This window comes from Aspergillus niger (genome assembly GCF_000002855.4).
Source record: "Aspergillus niger supercontig An16".
NCBI lineage: Eukaryota > Fungi > Ascomycota > Eurotiomycetes > Eurotiales > Aspergillaceae > Aspergillus > Aspergillus niger.
This window is the reverse complement of record NT_166531.1, coordinates 1,888,051-1,907,731: the sequence shown is the minus strand read 5'-3', so window position 1 is coordinate 1,907,731 and position 19,681 is coordinate 1,888,051. Positions and strand designations below refer to the sequence as shown.

At 51.9% G+C, this 19,681-nt stretch overlaps 8 protein-coding genes across 8 annotated transcripts; 5 read left to right on the top strand and 3 right to left on the bottom strand.

Moving 5' to 3' along the window:
* Positions 1 to 273: 273 nt before the first annotated feature.
* An16g08440 (uncharacterized protein) lies at positions 274 to 1,568 on the bottom strand (the record flags this gene model as incomplete). The annotated part of the gene is made up of 5 exons (XM_059745345.1): positions 274 to 769; positions 836 to 918; positions 978 to 1,057; positions 1,116 to 1,153; positions 1,252 to 1,568. 5 exons carry the CDS (start codon positions 1,566 to 1,568, stop codon positions 274 to 276), a joined length of 1,014 nt encoding a protein of 337 aa, XP_059602781.1.
* A 1,328-nt stretch (positions 1,569 to 2,896) lies between these two features.
* Positions 2,897 to 3,960, top strand: An16g08430 (hypothetical protein; the record flags this gene model as incomplete). The annotated part of the gene is made up of 5 exons (XM_059745344.1): positions 2,897 to 2,965; positions 3,050 to 3,347; positions 3,432 to 3,551; positions 3,662 to 3,730; positions 3,800 to 3,960. The coding sequence occupies 5 exons, from the start codon at positions 2,897 to 2,899 to the stop codon at positions 3,958 to 3,960; spliced, it is 717 nt and encodes a 238-aa protein (XP_059602780.1).
* Positions 3,961 to 5,159: 1,199 nt separating this feature from the next.
* On the top strand, positions 5,160 to 7,081 carry An16g08420 (uncharacterized protein; the record flags this gene model as incomplete). The annotated part of the gene is made up of 6 exons (XM_059745343.1): positions 5,160 to 5,552; positions 5,661 to 5,913; positions 5,971 to 6,195; positions 6,256 to 6,673; positions 6,705 to 6,996; positions 7,049 to 7,081. The coding sequence occupies 6 exons, from the start codon at positions 5,160 to 5,162 to the stop codon at positions 7,079 to 7,081; spliced, it is 1,614 nt and encodes a 537-aa protein (XP_059602779.1).
* Positions 7,082 to 8,708: 1,627 nt separating this feature from the next.
* Positions 8,709 to 10,893, top strand: An16g08410 (uncharacterized protein; the record flags this gene model as incomplete). The annotated part of the gene is made up of 5 exons (XM_001398102.3): positions 8,709 to 8,874; positions 8,984 to 9,473; positions 9,539 to 9,911; positions 9,975 to 10,203; positions 10,268 to 10,893. 5 exons carry the CDS (start codon positions 8,709 to 8,711, stop codon positions 10,891 to 10,893), a joined length of 1,884 nt encoding a protein of 627 aa, XP_001398139.1.
* A 229-nt stretch (positions 10,894 to 11,122) lies between these two features.
* An16g08400 (hypothetical protein) lies at positions 11,123 to 11,621 on the bottom strand (the record flags this gene model as incomplete). The annotated part of the gene is made up of 3 exons (XM_059745342.1): positions 11,123 to 11,296; positions 11,408 to 11,428; positions 11,517 to 11,621. 3 exons carry the CDS (start codon positions 11,619 to 11,621, stop codon positions 11,123 to 11,125), a joined length of 300 nt encoding a protein of 99 aa, XP_059602778.1.
* Positions 11,622 to 12,349: 728 nt separating this feature from the next.
* An16g08390 (uncharacterized protein) lies at positions 12,350 to 14,242 on the bottom strand (the record flags this gene model as incomplete). Its single annotated transcript, XM_001398100.1, has 2 exons — positions 12,350 to 13,607; positions 14,190 to 14,242. The coding sequence occupies 2 exons, from the start codon at positions 14,240 to 14,242 to the stop codon at positions 12,350 to 12,352; spliced, it is 1,311 nt and encodes a 436-aa protein (XP_001398137.1).
* Positions 14,243 to 14,619: 377 nt separating this feature from the next.
* An16g08380 (uncharacterized protein) lies at positions 14,620 to 16,393 on the top strand (the record flags this gene model as incomplete). The annotated part of the gene is made up of 4 exons (XM_059745340.1): positions 14,620 to 14,661; positions 14,766 to 14,799; positions 14,880 to 16,110; positions 16,225 to 16,393. The coding sequence occupies 4 exons, from the start codon at positions 14,620 to 14,622 to the stop codon at positions 16,391 to 16,393; spliced, it is 1,476 nt and encodes a 491-aa protein (XP_059602777.1).
* Positions 16,394 to 16,844: 451 nt separating this feature from the next.
* An16g08370 (uncharacterized protein) lies at positions 16,845 to 17,720 on the top strand (the record flags this gene model as incomplete). The annotated part of the gene is made up of 2 exons (XM_001398098.3): positions 16,845 to 17,485; positions 17,690 to 17,720. The coding sequence occupies 2 exons, from the start codon at positions 16,845 to 16,847 to the stop codon at positions 17,718 to 17,720; spliced, it is 672 nt and encodes a 223-aa protein (XP_001398135.3).
* Positions 17,721 to 19,681: the final 1,961 nt, after the last annotated feature.

Sequence of the window (19,681 nt, the reverse complement as noted above, 5' to 3'; positions counted from 1 at the left end):
TGGCGAGTCAGTTGCAGGGAAGGATGGCCAGAACGAAGGATGATGGATGCTTGGCCGCTTTCCCCGGATTGAGTCGGGGCCGCCAATGGGGGCCCGGCGCTGACTAAGGATAATAGATCATCAGGCAACTTCCTTCGACTTGAAACCATCGATGGCATTATTGGCAACTAGTGACTATCTACGGCCTTCATAACTCCATTCGTACATTTCCTCCGATTCATGGCATGACCCACACAGCTCACATCGCTCCCTCCTACGGCCGAGCTGGTCCGTTTACTCTGGCCGGAACGATACAATCTTGCCCCAGGTATCGGCCGTGCCCCAGATTCCATGGCGCAAGCATGACAGCTGCACAATCTGGCTATGGTCGACAAATAGATTTACATCAATACCGAACTCCCGGATGTACCAGTTGTACACCTTGGGATCTGCTGCCTCGAACATGACGCGCTCTGGGGGAAGTTCCTTCATGATCTTGGACACCACATCAGTCCGCCATGACTGCACATTCTCGGTGATCCCTTCTGATTCGATCATCAGGCGCTCGACACCCGCGTCAAGGAACTTGCGCCCCATGTTCACCAGCTTGGCTGGGTCTGAAGTGCCAATCGCCTCCAAGCCAGACGCCGGAGTGTCACCACCAGCGCCGAACTGGATCCCTAATTCGGGCTTCGCCTTTAGCTTGTACGAGTGAACCTTATCGACGAGTCGGAGCCAGTCGTCTTCGGGGAAGGACAGGAAGCCGGACGAAAGCTCAATCACATCGAATCTGTAGGAGAGAAATTAGTCAGATGAGCTGGTTTCCAAGCAGGCACGGTCATAGAAATAGCCGTACCCCAAGTCCTTGCACTTGCGGAGATATTTGTCAAAGACGGCATTTGCGTCCGGGTGAGTGAGTAGATGTTCAGCCCATCCACCCTATACAGAAGCCACCATTAGCAAGCTTAGACTCGAACTCTGGCGAGGAAGAGTCTTACAGTCGAGACATAGACACCGTAGTCATGAGCAAGGTCAGTCAGTTCCCGTAAGGGTTTCTCCGGGAAGAGAGAGAACGATCCTGCAACTTTGTTCAGCATTCGCCTCTACTTGTCTCGCCAGACCGGCGGTAGTTTTACCTCCTGCAAACTTCAAGCCGTCGACATGTGTCCCCATCCTGTTGAACATTGGTCAGAACCCAGTCCTGTGGCAGGAGTGGTGGGCATTGCTCACGTCTCAAGCACGTCCGCCAAGTATCTTTTACCCATCACCTACGAATACGGATCAGTTCCCTGCTTTAGAGCGAGCACTCTCGTCAGGCTGCATGGGGTGACATCGCATACAGTATAGTATGGGCCTCTGATTTCGGTGACCCCCTTCGTTCGTGGCTTCGGAGGTCGAGGATTCGACCGCGCGAATCCGAATCCATTCTTCTTGTCTTGGAGCAATGTGACCTCTTTCTGACTAGGAGGAGTGGAAGAAAGCGCTCGCGAAGCTCCCGTCAATGTGGCAACCTTGGGAATCTGCGGCGATGCATGCTGGAGGATGCTCCTCGACGGGGCCGGGGCCACTCGGGATAGTGTTGAAAACATTATGTAGACTAGTTTTATGCTCTCAATAAGTGTATCAAGCAGAGTAATTAGGACACTATGTATGGTTTTCCATTAAGACTGATATTGGATGACCGAGCACATCAGAAGCTTCCATTCCTTAGATATAGCTATGTGTGCATCTTTGACAACCGAGATCCGGTCATGTCAGGAGTCTCAGAAGACTGACGTAAAGGATAGCTCATCGCTGAGACGTGGAGTTGACAGTGACAGCCATTGGTCCCTGTCGGTTGACTGTTGGGAGGATGTATCGATCAATAAGCGATAAGAACCTGCTTCTCAATTATTGCGGGACTATTGTGTACCCCTGAGTAGCATTATGTGTTCACTGGCCTTGAAGGGCAAAACTCATTGGTACTTTCTGGGATGAATGTAAATGGCGATGAAATCAGGATGGCAAAAGCCCGCGTCGAATGACGTCATTTTAGATATCTGGAGAGTCCGCACATTGATTAGCTATCCAGTTAGTGAATTGTTACTGCTCAAGGAATCAGGTCAATCGCAGGAAGAATCCCTTGTTGCTGACAACCATTGATATAAGGTACTTGTTAGGCACATTTGAAAAGACGAGCACACAGACAAACGTTGGTGCTTTGGTTGGATGATCCAACGATCTTCCCGAGCCGAGGTAGATGATTAGTATTCGAGTCAAGCTTCCTAGCACCTAGACTAGACACCGATACAGCAACGGTGATTTAGAACCCATGGATACAGGACCCTCCCAGCAGAGTTCTCCAGGGCAGCATTTGAAGGGAAAGTATTGGCGACGGAGCTTCGGAGGCACGCGGGGTTTGGGTCGGCACTTGGCACGGAGCGGAAGTCGTCCGATCGCCGAGAAGGATGATTGATAACAAAAATAATAATATTCATCCCCTTATAGTTTAGTAAAATTGCATGTTGCTTCTCATCAAGACACGAAATTAGATGGTTGGTCAAGTATTAGTTGAAACTTTAGTTGGGTCAACAAAAAGGCTACCGTCACACAGCCTCAATATACTGCATGTAGGTTCCTTATCTGTCTGCCTACAAGCACTTTAAAAGACAGCTCATTGGAGCACGTGCACATTACTAGATGTTTAAATAGGAAACAAAAAGTGATTGCCTACAATACTCTGCACCCTTTATGAAGTATACGGACGATCGCACCAGCCGCCTCGCAGGACTGAGTGTGGGATCACTAAGAATAGTGACAACTTCGGTGCACGGAACGTGGTAACCCCGCTTCAACTCACAGGGTGGATTGATGATCATGAAGGCAAATGATCAACTAAAGCGGATGGGACGAGAACAGACTAGCACCACGGAAACGGATGTTTGTCGACCGCTGCGGAGCTCTCGGAAGCTATACGAAGTCCCTGGTTGCTAGGCGCTACTACATAGTACTAATAATAATGTGATTTATGCGAGTTTATGCATCTGGACTTCTCCTACCTTGGAAATGATCCCGTGGTTGGGACGGGAAGGGTTGCAAATCATGCGCCAGCTCTGTGATTGAGCTAACACTAGGACCGGGAACCTGCCATGATGATTTTGTACAGCCTGAATTGAGTAGTGATGATACGGGAGTGGCTTCGGAACCTTGGGTTTCTAGGAGAGATACGAATGCCGATCGGATAATTGAGGCGCTTGATAAACATACAGGGGGAGACTGTCACGATGTCATCGCACATCCTGGAGGCGTTTCGGCTTTCCACCCGACAAGGGTCATGGAAGAGAAGAAAGCAAGGACAATTACCGTGGAACCAAGGGGAGAACAGGGGGGTTTCCACAAAGAAAGCAGGACCAGAAGACGAAGTACTTAATCAATATCCAGTCTAGATTCCGCTCACTGGGATCGCCAAGCAGAAAGTGGACTCGCTGAGAACAAGGCTGGAAAGCCTCGACCCTGTAGGGCCAGTATTTACGTCGTATCTTACATCGTATTCGCGATCGAGGAAAGGCCCTTGGCTCCGGAAGGGAATAGATGTTCTTCATATATTCAATGATACCTAAGTAATTGCGTAGATAGGCAACATAAATTGAAAACAATTGATACTTCAGTATTTTCATCTCCTTCTGCTTCTATATATCGGCAGACTTTCTTCGTGCCGTGTTTCGAGCAGCGTGCTTTCTTGCCCATCCTGGCCAACATTCCGCTGACTCATGTGACGTCTTTCCGTAAACTTACTAGCTTGCGAGCAATGATGTAGGCAGTTAATTACCGAAATGGGAAGTGGATGCGGCTTACACCTCTAATCCAACCAATGAGAATGACTCCAGCTGGTCTGACTGGCAACACAAGCTTGGTAACAATACTAGATGTGACGAGGATCATCTGGTCGCGACGGGCAGAATGCCTGCAGTGGCTGAGAAACGGACTGATCGAATCTGGTAATAATCCTTACCATCCATAAAATACTAGTAATACGTAGTAGGTCAACTTTTTTTCGTTGTCACCGCCAGTGGGAGCAGGGACCCATGTTCATGGATCTTCCTCGACCTTTGACAAACCTTAATGGGCCTAATTGGGTGACCCCGACAAAGCAATTTCTTTGCGACTTCACGCATTCCCCCAATAAGTTACGTTACTAATAGACATCCTAGCAGGGTGGAAGGAGCATCTACTAGGTCCAAAATAGGAGGTCAGATTAATTGGAATGATTGCTGGAACGCGGATGTTTGACCCTCCCTCCGTCCCCTTGAGTCTCTGTCTCTGTCTCTTCTTCCCCCCACGGGTGGCTTTGTTTTGTTCGGCATCCGGAAGCTCCGATGATGGCGTTCTCTCTGGGCAGGACGGGTGGTTCCTTGGTTTGCTGGCTTAGTCGCCAGCATGTGTTAATTATCACGACATGGAAATGCGATGCTAACGGGGGCCTAAATTTGGCAAATCATCCAAGTCAGACACCCAAGAACCGGTGAAACCCACTTTGGTGGGATTATTTTGCTGCCCACTCTGGTTCGGTGGTTCGGACTGGTTACATGTCTGCTGCTTTTTTGGTACTGGACTATTTCTACAGCCAAGCTGGTCAGGCTGGGCTGAGACCCTCTTCTTTTCTCCTGTACCTACTTACTTACCAGGACCTACCTACCTACCTGCCTGCCTACCTACCTAACTAACAAATCATACTAATCAACTAAATCAACTAATCAACTAATGATTATCTACTAAACCCACACCCCCCCAAAAGACGCAAGCAAGTTCCTACTAGTACCATCTGCTACTAGGTTGCACTGCGTAAGGTACATAAGTGCCGCCCCCCACTGCTGCCCATCTCAGACGAATACTTCACGCTACTAATTCAAGCTATTAGGCGGGATAATTCAGCCCGCCCTTCCTTCCTACCGGTTTGTTGTCTGGTTGGCTTCGCTAACCTGACGATGCTCTCGCGGTTCTCCAAGCCTTGTCTCTCCGTGCTTCACTCTTTCTAGCTTGCCCCGCAGCATTCCATCTTGGAATCTTGGAGCTGCTTGGCCTTTTTGTACTTCATTAGTATTAATCCTCGCCCTTGGTTCTCTTTTCCTTTCCATACAGTCGACTACTCCCTCCTCCCCCGGTATAACGCATTTATTTTCCACCCTGAGGAGGTCACCATCATGGGAGTAGGAGCGTTCCTTGAGCCTCTGACGGTCATCGTCCTTCTCTTTGGAGGTACCTGGATCAACCGAACAACAGGATCTTTCCCTACACGCAGAACCCGCCGCAGATCCAGCATCCCTTCACGTGGCGCCTCTCCTGATGCGACAGATTCCGGACTGTCCACACCAACCGCAAAGGACGGGCTCTTGTCTCGTCGATTGTCCTCATCTTCATCGGCACTCCTACAAGATGGCCAGAGTCGGTGGCGCAAGAGGCAGCTGGGCTTCTTTTCGTCGACCTTCGAGGTCACCTCTCCCAACACCATTGTCTTCCAAGATCGCCTGCTTAGTCGTCTCTTACGGAAGTTCCCTTTCTTAGTTGAATGCTGGTACTGGGCGCTAGTGTACTGGGTATGACTTTCGAACCTCGTATTTCCTACACTTGCTCTATTCGAGCCCACAACAACAACTACTTGTTCTTCAGGCTTCTATGTGCCAACCGCTAACTCTATGACATAGACATACCAATTAGGCCGAGCATTTACTGCCGTCACGCTGCAAGAAGGCACTGTCGATGTGGCGAGGAAGCATGCGCTACAGCTGATACAGGTTGAAGAGGCGCTGGGGTTGTTCTTGGAGGTTCCTATCCAGCGGTTCTTCCTCCGGCACACGACACTCATGATGTGGACAAATTGGATTTACTCCTTCATTCATATCCCAGGCACCATTGCCTTCCTAGTCTGGCTCTACTACTACACGACCACTAGAAACCGTTACGATGAGTCGCAGCCTGGTAAGCCTCGTGGATTCATGAGTGGCTCGCCCGCAGGCCCGCGCCTCTATCAAGCTCGTCGTCGAACACTTGCCGTGTGCAATCTGCTTGCGTTCGTGGTATTTACTTTGTGGCCCTGCATGCCACCTCGATTGTTGAGCGACAAGGACGCGCAGGGTCCTGATGCAGCTCGGGGTCGTAGCTATGGCTTTGTGGATACGGTGCATGGCGTCAACGGTGCAGGCAGCGTTTGGACTGAAAACCGCTTCTGCAATCAATACGGTGAGTATTCGTTCCGAGAACAACTTAGGAAAGGAGACCGCTGACCAAGAACTACCACAGCCGCCATGCCCTCCTTGCATTTCGGCTACTCTCTGATGATTGGTCTCACGATCATGACCATACCGCTGCCGCCACATCATCGTCGGCGCTCGCGCATAACGATTGGCTCTGTCGGGCTGCAGGTTCCGTCATGGCGCCGACTCGTCTGCCTGGCCATGGGCTTCGCCTATCCATTTGTCATCCTGGCCGCCATTGTTGCGACTGCGAACCATTTCATTCTGGACGCTGTGGCCGGTGCCACGGTGTGTGCTCTTGGGTGGAAATTCAACGGCATCCTGCTGAACTTGCTTCCCCTGGAAGATTACTTCCTTTGGGCCCTTCGTATCCATAAGCCAGTGCCGACCGCGATGGATGAGCTGGAAGGGATTGATGGCTGGATTGATGATGAGGGATCGCCTGAACATACTTCCCTTCCTTGGTGAGCGAGTTTGCGCGCCTTAAAAGAGTAGCTCGTCTTCCTACATATATACCGTGGACTTGCATGATACCCTTGTGGAATTGCCTTCTCACCTCGTTTATGAACCTGTCATGACTCTGATCTGTATTAATTACATTGATGGCACCGCCGGTCGGTCGTTGGGGCCGTACTATCCTTACTGTTTCGTGCCTACTTTCCCTCGATCATCCATATGCTCCGAACCCCTACCGTGTATATGGCGACCTGCTTTGGTCAAAGACAATGCATTTAATTTATCTCTACTCAACCTGATGAATGGTTCTGGAGGACTCTCTTCCCTTGGCGTAAGTCCAGCATCGTGCTCAAGCCGGGCTGATTGCTATGAATCAGAACTAGAGACGAATGAAGCCGGAAAGCGGGGGTGAATAGGATGCATGAACGCCAGAAAAGAATAACACGAAGATACTCCAGGTGGCTGGGAAGGAAGAAGATGGGGGAGCCATTTAAAATTCTGCTTGTAGCACACGATGAGGGGATAAACTAGGTATCAATTGTCAGTGTTACTTGGGTGGTACTGACTCGACCATGCCGGGCTGGTGTTGTAGATGGGGAACAACTTGCTAGGCTCATTGTCCCGCCCATTTATCGCACGGAGTCAATAGAACGAGCAAGAATCTCCGAATAGGCCTTGTAGAATCGATGCGGAAGTGGGGGAAAAGGGGGTTGAGTGTTGTACTGGGGATAGATTTAGGATGGCTGGTTTGGCAGCCAGCGAGGGAACTCTTCTCCTGGCGTCACCATCCGTCTTTCCCTCTTGTTGCCTTGTTCCCCGACCAAACAACTAGAGACGCTTTCTCATCATCACCCCTACTTACTCTTCACCCATCGACTCTACCCTCTCCAAGTCCCAGTATCGATTCCGGGTGAGATTTGGTTCCGGCATACTTGCTTGCTCACCTGCTTTCACCTCCTGGTCCGAACCTTGCAGATCCTTGCGACCGCGGGCTTTCTGGTGTTCCTCAAACATCTTCAACTAGTTGATCGGATTCGGCGGTGCGCGACTGGACTGCTAGCTCCAGGTGAGTTTGCGATTCGTATATCTTTGGCAAAGAAGATACTAAAGCCTTGGAACAGGTTGTGTCTCAACGAGAAGTACTTGTCAACTCCAATCAAGGTCTCATACGTGCCTTGAATTGTCCGTGATACTCGCTGTCTCGGTGATCCAACCGGACGAGTAAACTTGCGACCATTCGTGGGTGTCCATCACTACGATTCTACTGTCGCCAGCTTCTGAATAGCCCCTTGGCCGTTTCTTTCCTGCTTTTGAAAAGCTCGGTTTCGTTGTTGAGCAGCAGCACCAGCGACTTCGCGTTTCCGGCTGTTGGAGGATCGTCAATCGCCGGGGAGTTTTCGCGTCACGGTCCATTGGCAGCATCACCCTCATCATCAATCCAGCACCACAGGCGTCCCTGCATCGCAGTGTTATTGACGGGACCGGGTCAGGTTCATCCATCGATTCTACGTTTGGGAGAAACGCCACGATTCTCAGCAACAACCCCCCTATTGGAAGCTCTGTCTTACAGTTGCCACAAGCGCTCCGAGACACGACACAGCGGTCTGCCGTGATAGGATCCCCCTCCTGCCCAGTCGCTAATACAAGGGTTTTTGGGGACAGCTCCAGGAAGCCAGTGTTACTTGTTGAGACCAGTCGTGGTGGTTGACTGTTATCAATTTGTCTCTTTGTCGTTGAAGCGTTTGCGTCATTTACGGACTGGGCGCAGCGCCGCTTTGCTTTCCCACCCCAAGAAGTGCTACGCGTTGTCGACTTCCCGCCTCCCGGCGTCGCGACCTTCTCCACCACCACCTCTCGCTCGCTCGCTCTCAACTCTCTCTCTCACTCTCCTCCTCCTCCTTCCACCGCATTACCCATCCCCTTGAACCTTCCCCCCACCCAACCTTGATCTCATCAGAAGGCTTCGCTTATCCTCTTCTCCTTCGCATCCTCCTTCCATTCCCTCCCCCCTCCTGATTAATTTCCGACTTCCGATTGCGCATCATGGCCGAGGATACCCCTGCTGCCTCGGCGCCCGCCCCCGACGCTGGTGAGCCGTCCGTCGAACGCGCTCCCGCTGATGCTCAGCCCGCTGCTGCTGAGTCTGCGCAAGAGCCTTCCAAGGAGAAGGAAGAGCAGCAGACCAATGGTCCTGAGGACAAGCCATCTGGTAAGCTACCCCCCAACACCACTACCTATCCTCTCGTCGCGGCCATGTCTACCAGGGTGTGAGCCATGCCTAGTGGCGCTCGCTAATCTCTCTGCCCCGTGCTTACCAGCGACCGAAACTGCCACTGAAGAGGAGAAGAAAGAGCCCGCCTCAGCAGAGGCTGAGGAATCGAGCGCACCCGCTGAGTCTGCCGACGCGAAGAAGCCCGAGGAGAGTGCGGCCGCGCCTGCAGAGCCCGAAGCCGCACCAGCATCGGAGGCCAACGGAACACCCGCATCCGCTAAGAAGTCCGGCGCCGCGAAGCGGAAATCGACTGGCACCGTCCCCGAGCACAAGTCTAAGCTGAGCAGAAAGAAGTCCCAGATTCGTACTACACATTTGAACGCACAGCCCGGCGAGTACTACCTGGCGCGTCTCAGAAGTTTCCCCCCATGGCCCTCCATCATCTGCGACGAGGAAATGCTTCCTCAGACTCTATTGAACACGCGTCCCGTGACGGCTCAGCGCCCCGACGGAACCTACAGGGAGGACTACGCCGATGGTGGCAAACGCGCTCACGAGCGGACCTTCCCCGTTATGTTCTTTGAGACGAATGAATTGTGAGTAGCATTACATTGAGCTCGAAAGAAGCTTGCGACATCCTGTTGGCTAACGAAGAGCATAGCGCGTGGATCCCCAATACCGATCTGACCCCTATCGATGCTGCTGGCTGCAAGGAGGTGTCGGAGAAGGGCAAGTCGAAAACCCTCTTGGCTGCGTATGCTGTGGGTGCTGAGGGCCATGACCTTCAGCACTTCAAGGACCTGCTGGCAGATCACCAGCGTGCTCTGGAGCAGGAGATCGAAGAGAGGGAGGCCCAGGCAGCTGCCAAGGCCGCCGCCAAGGCAGAGAGGGAGGCCAAGAAAAACAAGCGCAAGAGCATGGAGGTAGTCGATGACGATGTCGACATGGACGATGCCGATGAGGACACGAAGAAGTCCAAGAGCACCAAGAAGCGCAAGAAGGACAACGACTCTGAGGCCCAGAGCGATGAGAAGGTAGGAGAGAGCCATCTTGCTGAACCCGGGTGAGATTTTGGAGCTGACTTTTTTCCCGTCTAGCCTGCGAAGACTCCCAAAACCACCACGAAATTGAAGTTGACTACCCCCAAGACTCCGGCCAGTGAATCTGGAAAGAAGGCCCCTGCTTCCAAGGGCAAGCAGACCGCAAGCAGCAAGAAGGCCGCTAAGGCTGCTGCTAGTGACGATGGAGAGGAGTCTCGCGCCGAATCCAAGGAGCCCGAGAAGAAGATGACTCAGGAGGAAGCCAAGGACAAGAAGGAGAAAGAGAGTATGTGTGAACCCAACTTGATGGCTTATGCCTACGAACGTGTTGATGTGCTAACAATGAACAGTTCTCTTCATACGTCACAAGCTCCAAAAGGGATTCATCTCTCGCGACCAACCCCCCAAGGAGGAAGAAATGAATCACATGGACAACTTCTTCGGCAAACTTGAAAAGCACACGGATCTTGAAGTCTCAATTATCCGTGCCACGAAGATCAACAAGGTCTTGAAGATGATCGTCAAGCTCAGCTCCATCCCTCGCGATGAGGAATTCCAATTCCGGGCACGTGCGATGAGCATTCTGTCCAAGTGGAAGAACCTGCTGGATGCGGATGCCACCGGACCCTCGGATGACAAGGAGAAGGAGGACAAGCCCAAGGCCAACGGTGTCCACAAGGAGAGCAGCGTCGAGACGCCCGCTAAGGGTGACACCGAGAACGAGAAGGAGGACGATACCAAGGAGAGCAAGGCTGACACTGCGGAGCCGCAGGATGAGCCCATGCCTGATGCTGATGCAGCAGAGAAGCCACAAGCCCCTGAGCCGGCTACGGAGGAGACTGAGAAGGAAGCTCCCAAGACCGAAGAGGCTACGACAGAGAAGACAGCGGAGGAGAAGCCAACCGAGGACAAGGCAACGGAGGAAAAGGCTGATGCTGAGAAGACAGAAGAGAAGCCAGTGGAAACGGCAGCATAAAGGTGATGCTGATGGAAGTTGCTTGCCGTTGTTACCACCCACATTGATTGTGGCGTTTTGTTTACTTGCCTTCAAGTTTATAGGCCTGTGTTGTGACTCCTCTCTGCGTCGTCTTGTTTCTTCTTTTTCTTACTATCCAATCCAACCAAATCCTCCTTTTCTTCTTTACTCTTGGAATCAATTCACGAAGCTGGAAAATGTCAAATACATGCAAGCGTCGTTGAACACCTTACCTTTTTATCATGGAAAGCTCACCATTGCTTCCTTTACCACTACTACCATCTGTACATCCATCCATGTCCATCTTCTTGATAGTGGAATTGGACAAAGAGATGTTCTTTATATCAGATGGAAGTGAAAAAAGAACCAAGTACGCCAGATGACCCCAATTCTCCTTACCCTCCTCAAAATGGCCACCACCCCCATTCCAAGAAGCATACCCAGTATGCCCGATTCCAAGGAGTAGGAATTGACGAGCAAGAAGACTCTGTCCTTTCGAATCACCTCACCTTACCTCAACCCTTATAACCCCACCCTAACCCAAAACATCCCCACTCTATTTTCCTCGATCTTGAAAAGGGGGGTTATATCATCTATCAATTTATTTCTCGATGCTTAATTACCAGGTACTGTTGTTGTTGCTTTTTTTTCCCTGTCAGCTCGCGAAGGATGATCGAAATTGTATACTCATGCTTATTATGCTCCTTCCTGTTCCTGTTATTGTCCATTTTCTCTTTAATTTACCCGCTTGTGCTATCCTGCTGACTAGTAGTTATGTGGTGGATGCGGATTGAGGAGTTGTTGTTTTCTCGATTTATTTATCTAGTATCTGAGGATTCATATCTCCGAGCTTTTACTATCTTTCGTTCGTAGTGAAGTGTCTAGTACTATTTAGTATGTTGCGGTGCGATTCGAGAATAGGTCAAGTAAGTGGGACACAAGTTGTAGCTACTGTACTATTCAAAGACAGGATAGCCTATATCCGTAGTTCTCTATTTGATGTTCAATTAAGGAAGCCACTGCATTTAATGATTTAAGTTCATGGTAAATTCTTTTATCTTTTTCCATGTAGTTACATAGTTCAGATGGAAGTATCAAGTTTGTCAAGTCTATCAGAAATATTCTATATGTTGCTTGCCGTCTCTACCTGATTTTACCAATATAAATAACCCTATCCAATACCAATGAGGAAAAGAAAAGAGATACCTAATGAGTTGAAGGGGGAAAAAAATGGGAAAGGAAAGGTACAACAGCGTGCCCCTGTGTGTAAATATATAAATGACGTAGTCCAAACAGAAGTATAGGTATAGAAGAGGTATAGGTATAGGTATCAGCATGAAAGTGCATGCATGGGCATGTGCATGGAGGTCGTTTATGAATTAAAAGTCAAGAAAAGGGGAAAGAAAAATATTATACTGGAGGCTGAGAAGCCTCGCTTTCTCACACAGATCTCTCATCACCCTGAGTATCCCTCGTCCACGGCAACTACGGCGATCACACTGATATCGTCGACTTTCCCGCCGCGGTACCAGTCGCCTGGATAGTAGCGTTGGGCTTCCTTGGCGAAAGGTCCGTCACGACGCATGTCCATGCTGGCCAATTTGGCCTCGCCGGCGATCGTGGCGGCAATGAGGGATTGGAGTGTGTATGTCTGCTGGCGCGTGCTGGGGGAGGATGATTTCGGGGATTCGGGGTCGGAGGAGGGTGAGGATGGTGGCGTAGGAAGCAAAGAGGACAAGCCCTCTGGGCTGGTTAATTGTTTGAGATCCTCCGAAGGACGGATGCCAGCGTCGGGGTCGGCAGTCCAGGCGCCCGTGAGAACCATGCGACTCGTGACGAGCTTGAGCATATCTTGGTTGTTGAGGTTGTCGAAAACACCGTCAGTGGCTAGAATGAGGACATCGCCGTGTTGCATGTGGAGGTTGGTGACGGCCGCATCGCGCGGGAAGTCCTCGAGGAAGGCACCGCCGAATATGGACGCTTGAGCGCGCATGCGCGGCGGAATGATGCTGAGTTGGTACGGAGTATTGAAGCCGTGGGTTTGCGGGACGGTGTAATGGTGGACCGCCGCAAGGCGAAGGAGGACCGAGCCCGAGTCGCCCAAGTTGGCCAGCTCGATTCGTCCGTCTGGATATGCCACGCCGACTGACGCGGTACTGCCTCCGGCTCGGATTGTCTCATCTGCTACGACTTGATCGTATCCAGTCTGGAGAAGGTTCTTCGCCCGTAGTTCTTCGACGGGCGACTCCCAGGATATGGCCGATTGAGCCATGTAGCCACATAGCGCATGCGAGAAGTCTGCTGGATCGACGCGCGACTCGGCCCAGCCACCCACACCGTCGGCGACTGCAAAGGCTACTGCGCCAGAGTCCTTACTTCCGACTCTGCTCACGAAGAACGCATCTTCACCACTGTCAGGCCTCCTCTTTCGCCGGAGCGCCTTGTTCTCTGTGTCTGTTGCGACCCCAATGGCTTCGTGGAGGTCGGGGGTGAAATTGTAGGTGTTTTTGGCCGGATGGAACCGGCGGCCTTTGCCGGATGAGGACGCAGCGACTCGATATGAGATTCGCGAAGTCGCCGAGTCTAATGGCGACGTGGAATGAAAGGCACGGCGGGAGAATCGCGGGGAACGAGATGTTGAGGCGAGGGAGGAGACGAGGGGGTATCGGAGACCAGAGGATTTCGGAGCCGAGACAGAGGCCAAGAAGCCGTCCCTAACAACGGTGTGTAGGCTACTGCAGGCTGCACTGCAGGCTCTACCGGAAGAAGCCAGTGCGATCATCAGCGAAGGACCGGATCGTCACCTTGAAATCCTGTCTGTGCCAGCAGGAACAGGAAGTTGATCGGGATGAAGCAGGGACGCCGGGGGAGCATGCGAAATGGCCAGCCAGACAGCCGCCGAGGAATTGAAAGAGTGGAGAGGTCACGACAGGGCCAGAGAAGGCCGGCTGATCAGAAAAGTTCGGGGATTATGTGAGGCCAGGCGAAGGAGAGAGACGAAGCGATCCAGGCTGGAAATTTCAGGTTGCTGGGCCGAACGGGACTCCCGACCGCCTGGCGTCATCGACCGCCTCCGCGAGCATCGAGGAGGGCGAGGATTCTCGGATAAGCAGATCGGGGAATTGTCTAAGCTGATCGGTGATTAGTTGCCGGTTGCTTTTCTGATTAGAGAAAGGAAGGAGGAATTGACGTAGGAAGGTAGAGGGGATGCCGAATGGCATATGGGAGAATTAGAAGAGTCGTAGATATTCCGGGCGCGGAGCAGCTCAGAGTACAACCACGGACTTAAAACTCACCGAATCAGCACACCGCTGGGTTGGGTAGTAGAAGTTAAAGGCGTGGTCGTCATCGTGCGTGCTAGTGTCACCGTGCAAGGCAAACAGCCAGAACAGAGCAAAGAGAGGATAGACAGCCACGAGAGGCGAGGGTGGTGCGATCGAAAGGTGGATGCCGCCTTTTTCGGGCTGCCAGAAGAAATCCAGAAGGAAAGCAAAAGTGCCGCCGTTTTGCTGCTTTTCGGCCTCCGCTTGTCTTTCACTCCTTCATCTTCCATTCCAACACCAATCCTCCTACTGTCCCAGCTTCTCTTCTGACTTGTGCGCTGGACGGATATCTTTTGGATAACCGTGTCAATATCCGATCCCACTCAAACAAATCATCTGTGACCGTTCTTGTCGGATCTAAACTGTCGGAGTATCTGCGCACCCCCCACTCTCTGCGCCCATCATGATGCACCCGTCGAGACAGGCGTACGTGGAGGAAGCTGAGGTGAGCGATTGTTTTTTTCCTTCATCTGTTTTCTCATGGTGCTTGGATAGAAAAGCGCCGGGNGAATCCTCTGTTGACAATGCATATTCTGACGTCGGTTCCAGGACACGGACATGGGCATTGACTTGGCGAACATCCGTAAGTATTGCGCCTCTACCGAGATCCTACGTCGCTATGTCATATATACCGTATCAGTTGCTTATTTTCAATCTGTTTAGCCGTCGACCGCAATTATGACCTCCCCTCCGCCGCGGCGGGCATTCCGCCCGAAAGAGCGTCAGCCATCTTGTCACAGTTTGAAAGGAAGCGAAGAGCCGCAGCCATGGCGGTTCCGACGGATGATGGCCGGGTGCGCGCACGACTACGCGAACTGGGTGAACCGATTACACTGTTTGGAGAAGGCCCTGCAGACCGGAGAGACCGACTGCGGGAATTGTTGACCGATCTGGCAGAACGACAAGAAGCGGCGGCGGCAGAGGGCGATGTTGAGATGATGGAGGCTATGGGCGAAGGGGACGAAGCTGAAGAGGAGGCAGAGCAGCAGGAGGAATTCTATACGGAGGGCACCAATGAGCTCTTGCAAGCCCGGAAGGACATTGCGCGTTTCTCGCTACCTCGCGCAAAGGCGCGCGTGGCCCGACTGAGAGAGGAATCGACAATACCTCTACGGACGCATATCAAGCATCGAAAGGCGATCAAGCAAAAGCTACATAACTTCGATCTGTACGGGTCCCAGATTGCGGGCGACCGCCCTGTCAGTATCTGTCGGTTCTCCCCCGACGGGCAAACTATCGCGACCGGTAACTGGGGCGGTGGCATCCGCTTGCTTACAGTGCCCAACCTTGAAGAGAAGCTGTCACTCCAGGCACATAATGATCGAGTCGGTGGGCTTTCATGGTTCCCCGGAGCTACGTTGCCTACATCGAATGTTTCGGAGTCGACGGTGAATCTAGTGTCGGGAGGAGGTGAAGGAAATGTTCGTTTGTGGTCTCTAGACAAGGACCAGCCCTTGGCGACGCTGTCTGGCCACAGCGGCCGTGTCTGCCGGACCGAGTTCCACCCATCGGGTCGATATGTTGCCTCCGCTTCTTACGATACCACCTGGCGGCTGTGGGACGTGGAAACTACGGCCGAGCTCTTGTTGCAAGAAGGTCATTCCCGTGAGGTCTACACAGTCGCATTCAACAACGACGGCTCGCTCCTGGCGAGTGGCGGATTGGACAGTATCGGACGAATTTGGGATCTCCGGACGGGCCGCACGGTCATGATTCTGGAGGGGCATATTCGGGAAATCTTCGGTATGGATTGGGGCGTGGATGGCTATCGAGTGTTGTCCGGTTCGGGCGATGGTTGGGTCAAGTGCTGGGACTTGCGTCAAGTTCGGAATAGCGGTGGCATTGGAGCGCATAAGAGCGTGGTGTCTGATCTCCGTTGGTATAAGGGCGCGGAGTCGGACTCATTTCTTCCCTCTGCGGAGGGCCGCATGGATGTTGACGGGGCCACGCCAACGGATGAAGCTCCTGCGCCTGTGCAGCCGAAGAAGTCGGGCACCTTCTTCGTGAGCAGTGGCTTCGACAAGAACGTGAATATCTTTAGCGCAGATGACTGGTCGTTGGTGAAGACGTTGAGTGGACATGCGGGCAATGTCCTCAGCACAGACATCAGCGCCGATGCGCAGTGGATTGCCAGCTGCGGACATGACCGAACGGTGAAGCTCTGGGGGATTGAATGATGTACATGTACTATAGAAGAATCAAGTGATAATGACTGCCCATGAATTGCACTTTGCGGAGTCCTTCGTAAGCGGGTACAACGGTGAAGATGAAGTCACTCTGCACTGTCGACTAGTATACGATTCACAACCTCAGACATACAGGGAATATACTTCCTATCATCACTATTTCTTCTTCACTAGGCTGTTCGTCATCCAGCCTAGCTTTACGATACCTAGTCGTCTCCTAATCTCAAATAGAAAGCGGTGAATCACATACATCATAGTCACATGACCTATCTACAACCGCCACTCCATTCTGCCGGAAATTACATCACACCGCCCAGGCAAATCCGAGGCAAATCCGACAATCCATCACAACCGTCATCTCCGAGTCCGAGCATCTTCTTTCCAACAACTACCAAATTCAACGAAACCCGTACACCTCGCAGCTACCTGTGTAAAGCACACAATGCTACGAAACAGCCGTCTTGCATCGCGGTTTGCCCGCACAGGCGTCCTTCAAGCCCGCGCATCCCCCCGCACATCCTCCCTACAGCAGCAGCATCCTTCATCTCTACTATCATCGCCATCATCACCACCAACAACAACAACAATCAATACCTTCCGCCTCGCCTCCACAACTACTACAACACCTCCCAACGACACCCAAACAACCCCAGACATAACAAACCACTACACGATCTTCAAACAAACCCTGCCCGCTGGCCCGCCCCCGTCCTCACCCTTCAACATCCCGACGGCCGACCTCCGCCGCGAGTTCCTCCGCTGGCAATCCCTCATCCACCCTGACAAATACCCGCAGGGCCCACAGAAGCAGCAAGCGGAGGCATTATCCGCGCGCATCAACGAGGCATACCGCACTCTGCTGGACCCGCTGCAGCGGGCGCAGTATCTCCTGCGTGAGATGCACGGTATAGATGTCACGGCGGAGGACGGGGCGTCGAAGCATGCGTTGGATGCGGAGACGTTGATGGAGGTGATGGAGGTGCAGGAGACGATTGAGGAGGTGACGGATTCTGGGGAGGATGCTGCGGCTGCGGAGGAGAAAATTAATGAGTTGAAGGTGGAGAATCAGGGGAGGGTGGAGGAGTGTGTGAGGGTTCTTGGGGAGGCGTTTGATAAAGGAGATATTGAGTTGNCGAGGAGGGAGTGTGTCAGGTTGAGGTTTTGGTATAGTGTTGGGGAGGGGTTGAGGGAGTGGGAGCCGGGGAATAGGGAGATTAGGTTGGTTCATTGATTGAATCATGGTCTTTGGGATAGGGATAGATTGTATGATATTGGTTATATATATAGAGATACCACTCATATCTTTATGATCTTATAGAGGTTTGACAATAGAATGAGGAAACAATTGGACTTTTTCCACTCTTGAACAACTACTATCTTTTACTTTTACTATGAGTTACTAAACTACCATCAATGGGAGGGGAAAAAATATTGCTGTAATGCTGTAGATTATTAATATAATGATAATTGGACATCATCGTGGTCAGTCATATGCTGTGAGTTGTTAAGCAGCTATAATATAGTTCCTCTCGTGGTCGACGTGCTGTCAGTGGAGTCTAGCTGTCACTTCAGCAAGGGACTAGTTTACTACTGATTGTACTGATCTAGTTCGTGGTGGATAAATTTCCGCAAGGGTCCACAGTTGTGACCTTTTTATAGAGTTATTTCCATACGGAGTATTCCTTCATTAATTGAATGACTTGAAACCAGATATATTTTGATGCTGTAAAGTATCGGAAGTTTGCGGTTTTGCGAATTAGGGCACGCATCCGCACATCCAGCGTCTTAAGAACTTCAGTTTAACAATATCTAGATCACAACACACATGGATAATTAATTGAACCTGCCAACTACAGACTTATGGAGACCTTTCAATTAATAAGAAAAGACAAAAATAGTCACTTGACCATGCACTCCAACCACCCCCACTACCGAAATTGAAGTTCTACGCCAATGAGCTGACCGCCGTTGGGTCCCTAAGAGGCTGGGAGGAACAAGGCTTCCCATCGGGCAACAACATGACTGGAACCAGCTGTACAACACCCATGCCCGCACATGGGCAAGGATTGGCCTCGTTAGTGGGGAATGCGAACCATCCCAGCCATCCCGTGACTCCTATGGTTGGTTTCATTGCCGCTGAAGAGCAGAATCTGTCTCGTGTGAGATGTTGTAGTATTGAGGGCGAGCGTCTGGTTGGGCACGAGGATCAACGGGCATTTTCCCATCACCAATCTATCGACTCCCCTCTACTGCAGCGCGTGCAGGATACATATGCTACACCCAGGGATAGGGAATATCGCTATAAGGTTCAGCCAGTCCGACTACGCTGATCTCTGGCTAGCGACGCCCATGCATCACCTGGTGGTCGCGATAAGACGAACTGAACGGGCCGTTGGCTGGCATCGCAGAAGCTGGCGGTCAACCCACTCCGAAACCCGTTAGCGATGCACACGTAGCAGACTGCCTTGACCCAGTTGGTCGGCTCCTGCGCCTATAGCTGCTTTGGCGTAGGGACTAGACACCCGGAGGGGAAAAATTTCAGGGCGCATGTATGAGTGGAGAGCTCGGCGCGGACAGTCAGGAGTATTGGAGGATCGCATATATTAATCACAATCTGAGTCCGTCTGCCTGTCGGCGCTTTTTTCTGCTTTCCAGTCAATTCTCGTTGTAGTCGCAAGGAATGCAACAGATTTCGCCAATGGAGTCTGATCGGGACTTTAGTAGGTGAGTGCAGACCTTCAATCGTGACCAGAATTGGAATTCTAGCCATTGCGATTTCTCTCGAATGACTCACTCCGTTTTGTCCGGCTCTGCGATTGAATATTTTCTTTCCTATCTCTGCTTCATGCCAACCACCACAGTGCTGCCACTGACCACGCTCTGGATGGATACAGCATCGTCCATTCACCGCCATTTACTTTTCTGGTCGGCCCCAACCACACCAAGCTTACCATCCAGTCCGGCCTCGCCCGTCATGTCTCCCAGCCACTCGACCATCTCATGAACAGTGGGGAGACCCGCGAGTCGAAGCACCATATCGCTGTTCTGGAAGAGTATGATGTCGAAACTTTCGTCGCCTTCTGCGAGTACGCCTATACCGGCGACTACCGTGTGCCACCCCCAGGGTCGCGCGAAGAGGACCGTGAGGAACAGGCCGTGAACAATCCCTTTCGCGGTGTCTTCTCCAACGATCCTTCCAGCCCAGCAGCCATTCCTCCGCGGGCCCCGACACCCCCTGGNCGACCGGTAGACCAACCCCATGGGGGACGAGCACGAAAA